Genomic DNA, 16,367 nt, shown 5'->3' with positions numbered 1-16,367 from the left:
AAAATAGGAATGATATGAATGCCATTACTACTAATTTTAGATATTTTGAGTCTCTAAAGACTGATGCAAAGCCTTTTGTAAACTGCAAAACAGCACATAAGTGTGAACTGTTATTCAGTCATTTTACTATGATCAAATACTTTATAATCCTGTAGCAAATTGAGCTTAGTCCCAGGAAGTGGATGATATTTATCGAAGAAGAAGCAGCAGGAGATTTTAGTGACTTTACTGGGTGCGAAAATGCTTTGGGGGTGAAAAGAGAAACAAAAATAAGAATTGTTTCTTGGAACTTGCCTGGTGGTCCAGCAGTTAAGACACTGTGCTTCCACTGCAGGGGGCACGAATTTGATCCTTGGTCTGGGGAGATGCTGCATGGCCGAAAAGTTAAGAAAAAAAAAAAGAATTGTGTCTTCTGTTTTGGGGCTTTATGCTTTTTACCTGTTTTCTCTTCACTCTGATTTTCTACAGGGAATTTCTTGAATTGGGATATTTTGGTGGGCTTTATTGAGAGAAGACCCCCTTCTTTGAGCCCTCTTCCCATCAGAATGCCAGAATGCCTGTGAAAGGAACAAGCCCAGTTCTTGGTACCCAGTCCTTGTTTAGTTTGGGTTTGTTCATTCATTCATCCCTAATAGGACCTTACAAAGGGCTTTACCCTCCTTCCAGTGAAAGCAATGGATCCTGGTGAGAGCTCAGCAGTGTGGACAAGTACAGTGTGGGACAGCCTGTTTTCTAAGCAGGAGAGGGGCTAGGGAGGGTGAGAGGGTGAGAATAAGGGAACGGGCATCTGTGCCTCAGTGTTGCTGCTGTTGCGACCACCACAAAAAAACAAGCAAAAAACTTTTTTTTCCTTTCTGAGAAGTGTGCTGCCTTCAGACAGCCTGGGGAAAAGTGTGGATAGCTGGGTGGGTCCTGTTGGATTGAAGGGCCTGACAGTGTGTGATTCCCTGCAACAAATGGTAGTGGTGGGGGTGTGTGTGTACACACACAGACACATTCGAAGCGCCCAGCCTCCAATTTCAGCGCTGGCAGAAGATAACAATTCTCAGCTCGCCTTTCCAGGGTTATTTTTGGCTGGGGCTGTTCTCTGATGGCAAAAGGTTTCAGCCCCCTCCCAACTCCACCCCTGCCCTTGTTCAAAAGAGAAACTGGTGCTTGCGAACCACTCATTCCCTGGGAGGCCGGAAGACAGGACTGCTAGGTGGAGGGGAGAGGAGCTGCGGGTGCAGGAGAGGACCCCCGATCCTGCTCAAACTCTCCCCACCCCGCCACTGTTTTCTAAAGGAGGGTGTGCGGGAGAGACCCGATCACCCGGGGAAGGCTCAGGTTAGGCCAGCCAGGAGGCGTCCTAGAGTCAGTGAGGGTAGTTGGCACTGGGAAGGGACTTTTGGGACACCCTGAAAGTGAGTCCAGCAGAAAGAAGAAGCTTCGGGCACATTGAGCTCTCCGGCCAGAGAGGAAGTTGGGCGGGAGCAAACTTTCTTGGAAGGTAGAGGCCAAACTCTGCCGGGGCAGCTAGGGGCCGCGCGCAGAGGGAGGAGCGGTCTGCACGGCGGGAGGGCGCCGGGCGCGGACCGGCAGCGGAGGGGGCGGCAGCGCGAGGCGGAGCTCGGGCGCACCGCCAGGCTGGTGGGGGCCCCGTCGGGCTGCAGATTCCCTCCGGCTCCGGGAGCCGCGGCAGGACCGGCCAGGAGGCGCCATGGAGGGGAGCCCCATCCCGGTGCTGACGGTGCCCACGGCCCCCTACGAGGACCAGCGGCCGGCTGGAGGCGGGGGGCTGCGGCGGCCCACCGGGCTCTTTGAGGGCCAGCGCAACTACCTGCCCAACTTCATCCAGAGCGTGCTGTCGTCCATCGACCTGCGCGACCGCCAGGGCTGCACCATGGTGGTGGGCAGTGACGGCAGGTACTTCAGCAGGACGGCCACGGAAATCGTGGTGCAGATGGCTGCGGCCAACGGGGTGAGTGACCCGCTGTCCGTGGAGTCCGCCACCCTCCCCTCCAGCCAGCCCCGACCCCCATCCTGCTCCACAGCTCGGCCGCTCTCCCAGGCCCTTTACCCTTGCCCCACCGCTGTCTCCCCCTCAGCGTCCCCAGCGCACCAGGGACCCCTGGGCTACGTTGTGTTAGCCACTCTGAAAGGCCTTAAGAGTTCCTAGCCTTTCTTTGAGCCCCGCCGGGCATCCCGATGGATGCCACATCGCCCTCACCTCTCCCTGGACTCTGACCATGTTCTGCACCTGCTTGCTGTTCTTTTCAACTTTCTCTTCCTCGGCCCTTTAAAAATATTTGCTCTGATTGCTTTCACTACCCTCCAGCTACCAATATAGTTCTACCCCCACCACTCGTGTATTCTGTTTGCAGTCTTCCACTCTAAATCTTGGCTCTGCCAAATTTAACAGTAGTGTTGGCTCAGAAACACACACACACACACACACACACACACACACACACAGTGTTTATCTCTGACATATTTGGCAAGCGTGAAGGTTTTTAATATCATTGGTTTGTGGAGTTATTTCATAATTGATTTGACGAGGAAAGGGATGGGGCGGGGGTCAACTTGAAATTATACAGACTGGGATCTCAGTTCCCCGGAGGAAAATCTAAATGGTCGGAAATGAGATTTGCCGTGCTTTTCTTAAAGCTATTCCCAATTTCTCTCCTAGATGCCCTTTGACAGTTGACAACATTTCAGGCCCCTTCTCCCTTGCAGTTTTCATTCTGTCCCTTTTCCCACGACCTATGTAATCTCCTTTCCCTATCTGAGTTTTTTTCTTTCTCCCCTTTTTCTTCCTGTCCTACAATTTGATGCACTTTTTGGCATATCCTCATACCCTGATTTCCTCCTTTCCAAAGCCAGCAGCATTTCAAGGGGAATACCTAACTTCAAGAGTCGCTGAGTTTTCTGTGGGAAACATTGTCTAAATGAGGAATTTCAGCCTTTTTAATACAGTCAGATCCACACCTATAGAACTTTTCTTTAAGGGAAACCTCTGCAGAGGTTTAAATAAATGAGTATAAATGAATATGAACATTTTAAAAAGTGAAACTAAACAATTACCTGGCATTTGAATTTCTTCCCCCCTCCTTTCCAACTCATTTTTAATTTTCTCATGTCTTGCTTAAAAAAAAACAGCTCTAAGGTTGTTTATTCTTTACATTTATCTACTATAATTCCCACTTCTCAGTGTTTCTGGGATAGGGAAAGAGGATTTTTTTTTTTTAATAACCAAAAAGCAGTTGGGAAAACAGGGCCTGGTTTGGGTGGAAGTGGAGGTGAGGGGACTGGGAGCCCATTGGGTTGTGGAGTTGTGATCTCTAACCCCAGCAGAGGCTGCTGCTGAAGATACAAGACTTGTATTTCTCTCTGGCTCCTCACTTGGGATTGATGAAAGTTGGCTTGAATCAGACAGTTGGAGAGAGGTTGACAAATAGTCTTTTACTCTTGTCTGACAAAGCTGTTCCCATGGAATGATGGAGAATAATGAGCCTTGGAAGAGCTGTGGCAGCTTTCATACTCCTTCCTGGGCCAGTTTTCCTAAGAAGAGAAACGTAGCCTGTCCAGTATTTATTATGGGTCTGGATAGTTTTGAAGCTACGGTTGGTGATTTGCATGGGCAAATTGTTATTATGCTGTATTATTTATTGGTACACTTTGCCCTAAGGACGCTTCAGTCTCTTACTTCAGTGTGTCTTCTCTGATAAATACACATTAACTTTAAGAATGGAGTTAATTTTAGGAGATAGCATATGTTAATATATATGCCTAAAATAGTCAAGTTTAATCTAGCAGTTATGAAGGAAAGAATGACAAACTAAAGTCCACACAGAAGCACCATCTCTCAAATAATCTGAAAGTATTACTTCTAGGATGGATGGGCATGGGGGAAAGGGATGGTTGACTTTCAAGATTTCAAACAACCAATTTTTTCCAATCTTTTCCTCATTTTGTTCACCTTCTTTGGAGCTTTTGATAAAGCAAAATGGAAAATCAGAAGGCTGGCTTCAGGAGAAAGGTTGTTTAAAGGGACCACTGTAAGCAAAATTGGTCTTGTGTGATTGCAAATCGGTGGGGATACGCTTACCTCCTGACTTGACTTGCTGACTATACTCAGGAATAGGGAACTTATGATTCCAAATACTTTGGCCATTTTTTATTTCCCATTGGATATTCATAAACTACCTAGAAAAATAGTAGAATGTAGAATTTATTCTCTTTGAACTGACTTGAATCTGACCAGGTGGGCTGCATTCTCTCTGTCTGGAAAATCTTGATTTTAATAGAAAAAGTTAATTTTACAAAGCACATTTTCTATAAGAAATGATACTTGCTCTTTGATTATATAGTTTCTGGATGAAAACATAAGTTTTCAGAATTTCTAAAATGATAAATGCACTTCTTGTTGTTCAGCTGCTAAGTCATATGTGGCTCTTTGCAACCCCATGAACTGCAGCATGCCAGGCTCCCCTGTCCCTCACTGTCTCCTGGAATTTGCTCAAATTCATGTTCATTGAGTCAGTGATGCCATCTAGCCATCTCATCCTCTGCCATTCCCTTCTCTTTTTGCCTTCAATCTTTCGAAAGTAAAACTACACTGTTAATGTTTTAATATCTCATAGAGTTTGAAATGTATTGGACAAATACCTGTATAATTTGAGATTTAAGGAATTTTTGTAATAAAGCTATTAAAATTTATAAGCTTTCAGCAAAGTGGAGAGAATAGATTATGACATCCACATACTCCTGTCCTGGATTGTTCATGTTTTTCTATATTTGATTCATCTTTTTGAGGGGCTAAAGTATATTTAAAAAAATGAAAATTTACCCACAAGTTCTTCAGTATGAATCTCTAAAAAAGAAGAACATTTTACTTGATAGTTATAATATCGTTAGGGCTTCCCTTGTGACTCACCTGGTAAAGAATCCCACTGCAATGCAGGAGACCTGGCTTTGATCCCTGGGTTGGAAAGATCCCCCGGAGAAGGGAAAAGCTACCCACTCCAGTATTCTGGCCTGGAGAATTCCATGGACTGTATAAGTCCATGGGATTGCAAAGAGTCAGACATGACTGAGTGACTTTCACTTCACTATAATATCATTAACATCCCAAACAAAATTTAAAAAATATTTCTACATATTAGTTATGACCCAATCTACCTTCAGATTTCCTCAGTTATTCTGAAACGTCTTTTATACCTGATTTGTTCAAACTTGTTTCTTATAATCAAGGAACACACATTACATTTGTCTTCAGTTCAGTTCAGTCGCGCTCAGTCGTGTCCAACTCTTTGTGACCCCATGAATTGCAGCATGCCGGGCCTCCCTGTCCATCACCAATTCCTGGAGTTCACTCAGATTCACATCCATCGAGCCAGTGATGCCATCCAGCCATCTCATCCTCGGTTGTCCCCTTCTCCTTCTGCCCCCAATCCCTCCCAGCATCAAAGTCTTTTCCAATGAGTCAACATAAAGTACCTCCCTCTTTATTTTCATTTTGTTAATGAAATTGACTTGAAGAGACTAGGTCGGTTGTCTTTCTATAAAATGCCTCCTCCACTTCCTTTCTGGAATTTTATGATTAATTCTTTATGGTGTCATTTACCTTTTCATTCCGTTTCCTCTGTGTATGTGTGTGTGTAAGAACTAGAAATCAGTCTAGAGGCTTAATTAGATTCAGGTTTAATATTTTCTTTTTGCAAGATTATTTCATGGCAATGGTGTGTATTCAGTTGCATAATACAAGGAAACATAATCTCTGGTTGCTTCATCGTTCGTGATTCCGAGATGATTATAGAGATATGGTGGTATGGTCCATTATTTTCCCCTTTGGGACTAGCAGTAGCCTATGGGGTTAATTCATACCATGTGAATATTCAGTTCCTTATCAACTTTTACCCGATTGTTTTAGCATTCATTAATGTTACTGACTTGAACTGATTATTTCATTAGAGATTTCAAAATGATGAGTTTCAAATTCTCTAATTCCATCTGTATGTTTTAGCTGACATTTTTCTATAAACTGGGTATTTTTCTCACTAATGGGCTCTTTGATTATCCTGTAATATAGTTCCTTATGAAAGACAGAATGTGTGTTTATTTCCCTCTCTTTTTTTTTAATTACCAATTTTCAGAGTAAGAGTTCGTTGAAATAGCCACGTCCATTGGTATGAACTTTGTTTTTTTTGTTGTTTTTTTGAATATAATGGAGCTTCCCTGGTGGCTCAGTGGTAAAGTATGTTCCTTCCAATGTAGAAGACGCTGGTTAGATCCCTGGGTCAGGAAGATCCTCTGAAGAAGGAAATAGCAACCCATTCCAGTATTCTTAACTGGGAAATCCCATGGACAGAAGAGCCTGGTGGGCTACAGTACATGGTTTGCAATAGAGTCAGATACGACTTAGCAACTAAGCAGTAACATAAATAGATTGTTGGATTTTTATATAATTAATTTGAGTAAGTTAATGAAAAATGTAAAGAAACTACCTTTTTACAGTAGATTTTATGGGGCTATGTGAATTTATCTGAAAAATCTCCAGAAGTGTTTAAATCCCCCTTCAAAGATTATGTCCTGCTATATAGAGCAAAAAACAAACTATAGAAAACTAAGTACATGGAGTAAATAGTGTTATTTAAATGAAGTGTGATTAAACTTGGTTTGTAACGAGTTTATTTTTATCCTATTTCTATTTCCAACTGCTTTAGATACTCCTCAGTGGTTTAGATCCTCTATGTATCAACTTATTCTAATGTCTTAAAGAGTTGAAAAGCTAAATGGATCATAATATTAGGCTATAAGAATGCCTTTGCCCTTCCCTGGGTAGATCCATCAATGGCTAAGACCACCTGTCTATTTTTCTCCTCTTTGTTACATTCTTCTTTTTTAGTCCTAAACTGTCTTTAATATTGAACAGATGACAGCACGGTGCCTGCCTTAAGATGTTTCTGACTTTTTCTAAAGTCTTCTTTCTCTAAGATGATATTGTATATCAGCACTGTGTAATAGAACTTACTGTGAGAATGGGCATGTTCTGAAGTCTGCACTGTCTTAGCCAACTAGGACACTTCACTGTTGAATACTTGAAATGTAGCTGATGCTGCTAAAGAACCAAATTTTACATTTAATTTAATTAAGATTTCAACTTAGCCACAAGTGGCTAGTAGCTACTGTACTAGACAGCACAGTTCTGTAACTTAGCATTTTAAATGTATGTGTGTGTTTCATGGAGCCAGATTGTTACAGCAACTATTGATTAGATGAAATAAAAGTAGGTCACCAAGTCCTGTGCCGTGCTGTGCTGTGCTTAGTCGCTCAGTCGTGTCTGACTCTTTGCCACCCTGTGGATAGTAGCCCACCAGGCTCCTCTGTCCATGGGGAGTCTCCAGGCAGGAATACTGGAGTGGGTTGCCATGCCCTCCTCCAGGGGATCTTCCCAACCCAGGAATATTACTTCTGCATGGCAAGCGGATTCTTTACCAGCTGAGCTACCAGGGAAGCCTCATCAAATACTACAGATACAGAATTGGCAAACCCAAACCTGATTTCTTCATATGATAACCACACTCTCTTTTGACTTTAGCCCAGGAGGCATGAGGTATGGTAGAGAAAACACTGAATCAGCAGCTGGAAGGCTTGCCTCATTTTCTAGCTCTGCCAAACAAGTTGCAGTCCAAAGCTTGAGCCTCTTGACATACCTAGGAACCATTTGTTTTCTCATCTATAAACTGTGTATGACTGCATTTCTGAATTATCCTGGGAATCAAATGAAGCACTGCTTATGAAAACATTTTGTAATATCTACAAAACTAAGAAATGCAGGGGAGTATTATTATAGTCAACTGAATACATCTCATGTACTAATTTGACTCTATGTATGAACTGAAACAGTGTAGAGCTCTGTTACAAGATTTAGCCAAGAGAAAATCCATTTTTTGGCTAGTCATGCACTGTACTGGCCACATGATGATCAGCATTAATGATTGTAATATTGGCCTGCAGTGCAGCTTACAGAATTAAAGAGCTTCTCAATGTCTTGTGAAATCTTTTAGAGGTAGAAAATAAAGTGAATATGAGGAATGCCAGGTCAGCAAGGGACCTGGGTGTGCTCTCTGGATAGATACTGTCACAGATTGTATTTGATTCCAATAGATCCTGAAGAGGTATTTGCTGCAGTGAATAAGAATATATGAACCTTGGCCAATTATGAGAACTGTCTGAGGAACAAATCTTGGTTTGGTGCCAAAGACAAGGAACATTCATTTGGAAGAGAAGCAGATTGGGATGTGGTGATGGGTGGCAAGTAAGGAGGAAAGAAGCAAGAAGCAAGAGAGGGAAGCATGTGCTTCAACATGAAGGCTTCCTTCCTGAAATGGATCTGGAAATCTGGGCATGGCTGGCTCCAGGTCCTGTCTCTAGAAGGGAAAAGAACTGGACAGCGATTGCTCTGTATTTTCTACTCGTGTCAACTCCAGAATAGGTGAATGGAATGGCCTACTATGGCTCAGACATTAGGAAGGACTGGTGTGTAGTACGTTAGAAAAGCCTAAAGGACCCACCGTAACTTTATCTTGCTTCCCTTCCCAAATCTTCCTCCCAGAATTGTGGAAATAGGAAATCTATTATATAAGCAATAGCAAGTTTTAGGGAGTCCTTGGTTCCACCCATCTCCCTGTTTGGGTCAGTTCATTCTTTACTCTTGTAGCCTTAAGTCCTCATTTACTTTTTTATGAGGAAGTAAAAGGAGTAGGAGAGGTTTTGAGAACAGCTGGGCCCTCCCAGTTGCTGGGGTGGGTTATTTTAAGCTTTGTTTAATGTGTCCAGAGACCCAGATGGCATTTTTAACTAAGCTGCTTTATTAAATCTTGTGATAAAACATAATGATGTTTGTTGAAAAGACAAATACATATCAGCAGCATTATGCTTGAAACTTGCCCTAAAATTTTTCTGTAAAACATCTGTTCCCTTTGTGAACTCTGGAAGTTTGTTAGTTTCTGTACAGCCTTGAGGAATAGAAGTTGGAACCTATTTTGGGGGAATCTAAGCAGAGGTATTGGCTTTAGCAACCTTAACCTTCATCTTTTGGGCCTTGGCCACTCTTCCATTAGACAACAGTGACATGAATGAACACTGTAATAAGATTTGAATATGATTATTTGAGAATAATAGGCAGCAAAAAAAAAATAACAAAAAAGATCTATATTGCCCAGGGATCTTTAAATTGAAGGTAGAAAGCTAGTACTGCAATGTCCTTTGTTAGTGTACAGCCTTGACAGCTAATTGCAAATACTCAAGATTTGGCCAGTATGCCTTTACTGTTTATATTTGCATAGCCAAAGGGAAAGTTTTGGGTTCTTTCATCTGACTTGACTCACATTAGTTATGAATAAGAGGATATCTAGGATATACACAAGACTTGTTAAAGCCCACATTTTCTGAGTCTTTAAATATCTTTCATCTCCTACATTGTTAGTGACATCAAATTTTGGAGTAATGCCTGTATTTTTTAGGAATATTAAGTCCCCAAAGACATTTTTTTCTTGGCATAAGGTCACAATTTTCTTTCCTTTTCCAAGTCTCTACTAATAGGTATTTTGTACAAATAGAACAATTATTGCCTTTCAGTTGTTTTCCTCTAGTGAGAATCTGGTTTGCTAACTAGGGCTATCTGGCTTTGTATTTAAGACATTTACAATGGAAAAGAGAGAGGAATTTGAAATCATAGTACCAGAGTTTATCCTACTTGACAAAAGACCCCACAGAATGTTGGGAGGAGAGTTTTACAGCAAATGGCTAGTATCATAATATATGAAATGCTTTCTGAAATTAATAAAAATTCAAACAATTTATAAGAAATATTGTCAACAACTACAAATGTAGGAAAAGATGATTAGTAACCAAAGAAATATAAATAAAAACAATCCATTAATTTGAAAAAAACATAGAAAATACTCAGAGCTGGCATAGATGTTGGAAAATCATCATGTTTGTTCAGTCTTGGTGGAAGTTGAATTGCTACAACTTCTTTGTTAGGTGATTGGGCAGTATATATCTAAATTAACAGAATACTTGTCCAATTATCTAGGAATCCCTTAATTTAAGAATCCATCCTGTAAATTTTCTAATACAAATGTGGAAACATTTATGTACAAGAATATTCACTGCAGCATTTTGCTAAGGAAAACCTGAAAACAGTTTATATGTTTAGCAGTAGAGAGCAGGTACATAATTTATGACACAACCATACCAGAAATGCATTAGTATCCATAAATAAAGGAAGTGGGTCTATATGAGACATGAGAAAGATGGGGATTATAGTTTGTTAAAGTGAAATACAGCAATTAATAGAAGATCATGTGTAGCATGATGTAGCATGATCCTACTTATGTGTATATAATTAGGTATATAAAGTAGGGTCGGAGGAACATACTGCCAACAGTTAACAGTGAATATATCTAGGGCATGAAGGTGTGTGTGGTGGGGAGAGAGGAATCCTTTCCCTTTCTACTTCATATATCTCTTTATTAAGTAATTACACACATATGTATGCATTGCTTTCATAGTTAAACACATCCCTAAAAAACAGTGAAGAAAGGAGATGCTCTGAATTAGAATTATGGTACTACTATTTGCAACATGTATGACTGTGGGGAAGTTGCCTAGGTTTCTGGGGTTTGTTTCCTCATTTATAAAACTAGGGAATGTCATAATACTTCCTCCCACATCTTCCAGGGGTTTTGGGAGGATTGAATGAGGTAATGGATTATTATCAATTATTTATTGATTCATATGACTCAATTAAAACCAAACTATTCCTCCAGTTAAAATAAAAGAAGGACATGTGCATATGTGCTTTTTATGCTGAGTAGCCTTACTGATTGGAGAAGGAAATGGCAACCCACTCCAGTGTTCTTGCCTGGAGAATCCCAGGGACGGGGGAGCCTGGTGGGCTGCTGTCTATGGGGTCGCGCAGAGTCGGACACAACTGAAGCAACTTAGCAGCAGTAGCAGCAGCAGCCTTACTGATAGAAGGTGCCTGTTGATCACAGTTCCATAGGCAAGGCTTTTGGCATTTCTGCAGGCTGCTGCCTAAGGCTTGGGAGGCAACTGCTCAAGTCATGATCCTCTCCCCACTCACACACACACACACACACACACACACACACACACAAATACACATGCACATGCATCCTGTCACGGTACTTGAGGTGGCAGCAGCTGCTCTGGCATAGACTGTAACTCAACATACAAGCCTTGTTTTTTGCATGATCTGTGCATTATTTCCTGTTATGAATCAGCTGAGTCAATGCTACGCTTTTCAATCTAAAATCTTTCTGAGGCTTAGACTGTGCTAAGAGCAGACCCACCCCCTCTATCCCTGCTCCACTGAGGCCAGACTTTAATCTGTTCATTTCATGAGGATTTTAAAGCCTAATGGACTGGACCATGTGAGAGATTACTGAGAGGAACAGACTGAGCAGAGGCTAAGAAACTCCATGCTCATCTGCTGAGCCGTCTGAAAACGCACAGCTGCAAGCTCTAGTGATGCTTTAAAGTATTTTGTCAGGATGTTTGTCAGGGTGCCTGTTCCTGCAGTCCTGCTGAATGTTTGGTTAGGAGGCATAATCTTTTTTTGGACAGGATCTCCCAAATGTAAAGTGACAGATGCTAATGTGGAATATAATACAGAAGACCCAGCTTTGCTGTCATAAATAACAGTAAATTGTTTAATCTTGCTGAGTTGTAAATCTATGATTGCCAGAGGTCTTTAGTTCATTGGAAAATAGTAGAACGGATGGAGTCATTTAGCAAATGGACAGTAATTACTTCCCAACCAGATATTGGTCTGATGGAATTTATTTAAAGATCCACATATTTGTACTTTAGTTGACTGTGACAACTATTCATAGCTATAAGGAGAGACTAGAGCATAGCTATAAAGAGAGACTGAGGTTTTTCTGGGAAAAAATATATACATATACTGGAATATGTGTAGAATAATACACTATTTATAAAAATGCCAAAATACTGAGTTTTGGGTGAGTATTATATATATGAAATAAATATTTATGTGTATATATATATATGCACACACACACACACACACACACACATATATATATTTCTGTCTACCTATAAAGGTTCCAAATGGAAAGTATTCTTAAGCATTTATATAGTTTATCAAGTAGCTTATATGTGTGTATATGTGCCTGGGATACCCTATCCCCAAAGATACATCTTCTTCCCTGGGTATATTCAAGGAGAGTGTGGAGCAGAGTCCCAGATGTCAGAAATATCTGAAGACAGCACAGAGTTGAAGGAAGTGACTAAATGTTCCCGAATGCCCTATGTTTCTGTGGTAATAAATAGAATTTGTGCTAGAGCGGGATGGACTGCTAGTAAGAAACATAAGTAATATAAATCTTGCTATTCTAGTCAAGAACTAATCTTGCATGGACAGCTTTCTACTGTGAGCTCAGCAACAGAGGTAGGTTAGCAGCCTGGAATGGGACATACAAGTGGATGGTGCAAGTCAGAGGCATAGATGGGTCAATGAAAGAAGATCTGGGCCAAGACAAGGATACAGACATGGTCCTTTCACTCCTCATCATGGACTTCAGCAGTTTTTCAGTGAGGAGGTTTGGTGGTTAAAGAAGAAAGAAGACATTTCACTTGTGCAGATTGTAGACATGTTATAGGGGCTTCCTTGGTGGCTCAGACATTAAAGAATCTGCCTGCAGTACAGGAGACCTGGGTTTAATCCCTGGGTCAAGAAGATCCCCTGGAGAAGGGAATGGCTACCCACTTCAGTATTCTTGCATGGTGAATCCCATTGACACAAATATTTTTCTGTTTAATTAGTGGCAAGCTACTTTCAGTTTAATTTATTCCATAGTGTGAGTTACTCCTCAAACATTTTTTCAGTTCAGTTCAGTTCAGTTGCTCAGTGGTGTCCGACTCTGGGACATCATTGAATCACAGCACGCCAGGCCTCCCTGTCCATCACCAACTCCCGGAGTTCACCCAAACTCATGTCCATCGAGTTGGTGATAACATCCATCCATCCATCTCATCCTCTGTTGTCCCCTTCTCCTCCTGCCCCCAATCCCTCCCAGCATCAGGATCTTTTCCAATGAGTCAACTCTTCACATGAGGTGGCCAAAGTATTTGAGTTTCAGCTTCAGCATCAGTCCTTCCAGTGAACACCCAGGACTGATCTTTAGGATGGACTGGTTAGACGTCCTTGCAGTCCAAGGGACTCTCAAGAGTCTTCTCCAACACCACAGTTCAAAAGCACCAATTCTTCGGCGCTCAGCTTTCTTTATAGTCCAACTCTCACATCCATACATGACTACTGGAAAAACCATAGCCTTGACTAGACGGACCTTAGTCGGCAAAGTAATGTCTCTGCTTTTGAATATGCTATCTAGGTTGGTCATAACTTTCCTTCCAAGGAGTAAGCGTCTTTTAATTTCATGGCTGCAATCACCATCTGCAGTGATTCTGGAGGCAAAAAAAATAAAGTCTGACACTGTTTCCACTGTTTCCCCATCTATTTCCCATGAAGTGATGGGACCAGATGCCATGATCTTCGTTTTCTGAATGTTGAGCTTCAAGCCAACTTTTTCACTGTCCTCTTTCACTTTCATCAAGAGGCTTTTTAGTTCCTCTTCACTTTCTGCCATAAGGGTGGTGTCATCTGCATATCTGAAGGTTATTGACATTTCTCCCGGCAATCTTGATTTCAGCTTATGCTTCTTCCAGCCCAGCATTTCTCATGATGTACTCTGCATATCAGTTAAATAAGCAGGGTGAAATATACAGCCTTAACATACTCTTTTTCCTATTTACATATAAAAACTTAGCTAAAAGAGCACATTTATATTGGTCAGTAAACCATGATACCTTTAAATAATGGAAGACTATACAGCACTAAAATAATGTTGTGGAAAAATATCCAGTGACAGAGAGAGAGAGAGGCTCCATGGAAGGAGTAGATGCATTAAGTGAAAAATGTTGGCTACGTCTTTCCCTTTTGTAAAAATATATAACTATGTAAATGAAAGAGAGAAGGGGATACACAAAGACACATGGACAAAAGGTAGACACTGAAATGTTTACTGTAATCACTTTTAGATTTACAGATGATTTTTATTTTCTTCTAATGAATAATTCCTCAATGTCTTATATTCCACATATGTATTTGTCATATATGTATAAATGTCACATATAAAATATATAAATGTCATATAGGGCTTCCCTTGTGGCTCAGCTGGCAAAGAATATGCCTACAATGTGAGAGACCTGGGTTCAGTCCCTGGGTTGGGAAGATCCCCTGGAGAAGGGAATGGCTGCCCACTCCCATATTCTGGCCTGGAGAATTCCATGGACTGTATAGCCCATGGAGTAGCAAAAAGTTAGACGTGACTAAGTGACTTTCGCTTCGCTTCACTTCTTCAAATGTCGTATATATATATACACATATATGTGATTTAAAAATGACTGCAGGTTAGTAAGACATCAAATGTGTTCAATTACTGTGAATTAGAAATTCATAATTAAGAATTAAGAAATGATACCAGCAAGGAAGACGAAGGAAATACATCAAGGATTTTTTGGGTGCCAGACACTGAAGCCACAGAGTTTGGCTTTGTTGCTATCTTTCACCCTACATCTTTTAGATAACAAAACTGAAATACAGAGATTTCAGAATCTTTTCTAAAGTCATATAGTCGGTAGGTGGCAAATCTGTTTTTACATCATTTCCCATTGAATACCAAAATCTCAGTTTATCTCAGGGCGCTCAACTCTGCCTTCTTGACCTGGATAGATCCAATAGTTCTTATCCAGGTATCCAATTGGCTTGATCACTTTGAAAAGCGGCAGCAGATAGGCCCTTTTTGATTTCAGTGAGCCATGTCCTCTATCTTAAGGTAGAGTTCAGTATCTTCCAAGCACCTAATTACCAGTAGGAACATAAGCTTCAGTTTCATTGCCCCCGTTTTGTACTTAAGGAAAGCTTGCTATCTGCTCAGCGAGACCTTGAGAATTGGTGGACTAATTGAGGAACAGAACTTGGGCCAAACTTGCAGATACCTGTGACTTTTCTACACCTGTTGAGAGGTTGGGAATTGAATGTGAAACCCATCTTGGTTTGGATCTAATGAGAGCTCATCTCTCCTTCTGGCCCCTAGGTGTGTGTCAAGACTTCAGGGCAACAGGCAGCTGAGGATGAGCTGCGTTGCTTCCATCTGGTTTCCCTGTAGCAAAATGTATAACTGCACAATTATCCATGTGCAAATGGAGAAGTCCCTTGATGTTTGGATAACCACATCCATGTCTTGAGTTTGTTATTTCTCAAAATTCCACTTCACCATCTCCTACTTACTCATGTGCAGCACTGGTCAGGGGCTGGCACTCATCTCTGACACCTGGGACAAGAGCGTGAAGCCCTGCCATCCATGGCAGTTTGACTCTGGGTTTCCTTCATGGCTTTTGTTTTTTGTTTAACCAAGAAGATGAGAAACAGGCATCTTTGTGTTTATGACTTTCCATGTACTTCGTAGGTGGATGTCGTGGTGGCTGTGTGGTCCTGAACAGCACTCTCTGTGAACCATCAAGAAAGTTTCTGTTTAGTGTGCTCTTTAACTCTCTCTGATTCACTTTGAGAATTACAGGGATGTGACATAGTGAACAGAGGATACTGAAGAATGTCATGCTTACTTTTTCTTTTCTCTCTCTGGGACTCTTTTTTTTTTATGACTCATTTAAAGTTAAAAGGAAATCATAAAGGGGAAGTCTTATTTATGGGAGTTTACACATGAAAACAATCCTGCTTTCATTAGTGTTATGTTGCTGGGGAATAATCATTTGGAATCAAAATTCTGCATCTACTCTGAGATTTCAGCCCCAGGGTTTAAATTATATATTGTTGCTCTCTAGGACTTTAATCTTGAGTTAATTAGAAACTGAACTCGTACTAAATCTAATTTAGAGTAGTTGTTAGTATTCTGAAAAGAGGGAGCCATCAGAAATAAAATGAGTTAAATAATTCGTTGTATATAGCACATGGTGTAAAGTATGGACATGCTGGGAGAAAGCTTAATATAATAAAATTTTCTCTTTCTCAGGACACTGGTCTTTGGTATGTGGAGGGGCATATCGATTCCTGAGGTACTTGCTGTGCCCATTCATGGGTGGAGTAAACAGTGATGTAATCTAGGTGAGATTTAAGAGTTGGTGGAAGACATTGGCATCTAGAAGAATAGACTCAGAGGGATTATAAGTAATTGCATCATGGGATGTGATTGATGATAATTGTGCATGGCTGCTGCCTACACCCTCTCTTTCCCAAGCATTTAGAAGACGGG

General features: G+C 41.2%; 1 protein-coding gene across 1 annotated transcript in view; it reads left to right on the top strand.

Annotated features, from left to right (window-relative positions):
• The first annotated feature begins 1,125 nt into the window (after positions 1–1,125).
• The window catches only part of PGM5 (phosphoglucomutase 5), a 206,777-nt gene continuing 191,535 nt past the window's right edge, over positions 1,126–16,367 (top strand). Inside the window, exon 1 of the mRNA XM_069576376.1 lies at positions 1,126–1,960. Coding sequence (XP_069432477.1) covers positions 1,700–1,960 — 261 coding nt within the window. The 5' untranslated portion in view covers positions 1,126–1,699. The remainder of the gene's footprint in view (positions 1,961–16,367) is intronic.

The sequence above is a fragment of the Ovis canadensis genome, chromosome 2 (genome assembly GCF_042477335.2).
Source record: "Ovis canadensis isolate MfBH-ARS-UI-01 breed Bighorn chromosome 2, ARS-UI_OviCan_v2, whole genome shotgun sequence".
Lineage (NCBI taxonomy): Eukaryota > Metazoa > Chordata > Mammalia > Artiodactyla > Bovidae > Ovis > Ovis canadensis.
Note: the sequence above shows the minus strand (reverse complement) of the source record. Positions and strands in the feature narration are given on the sequence as shown.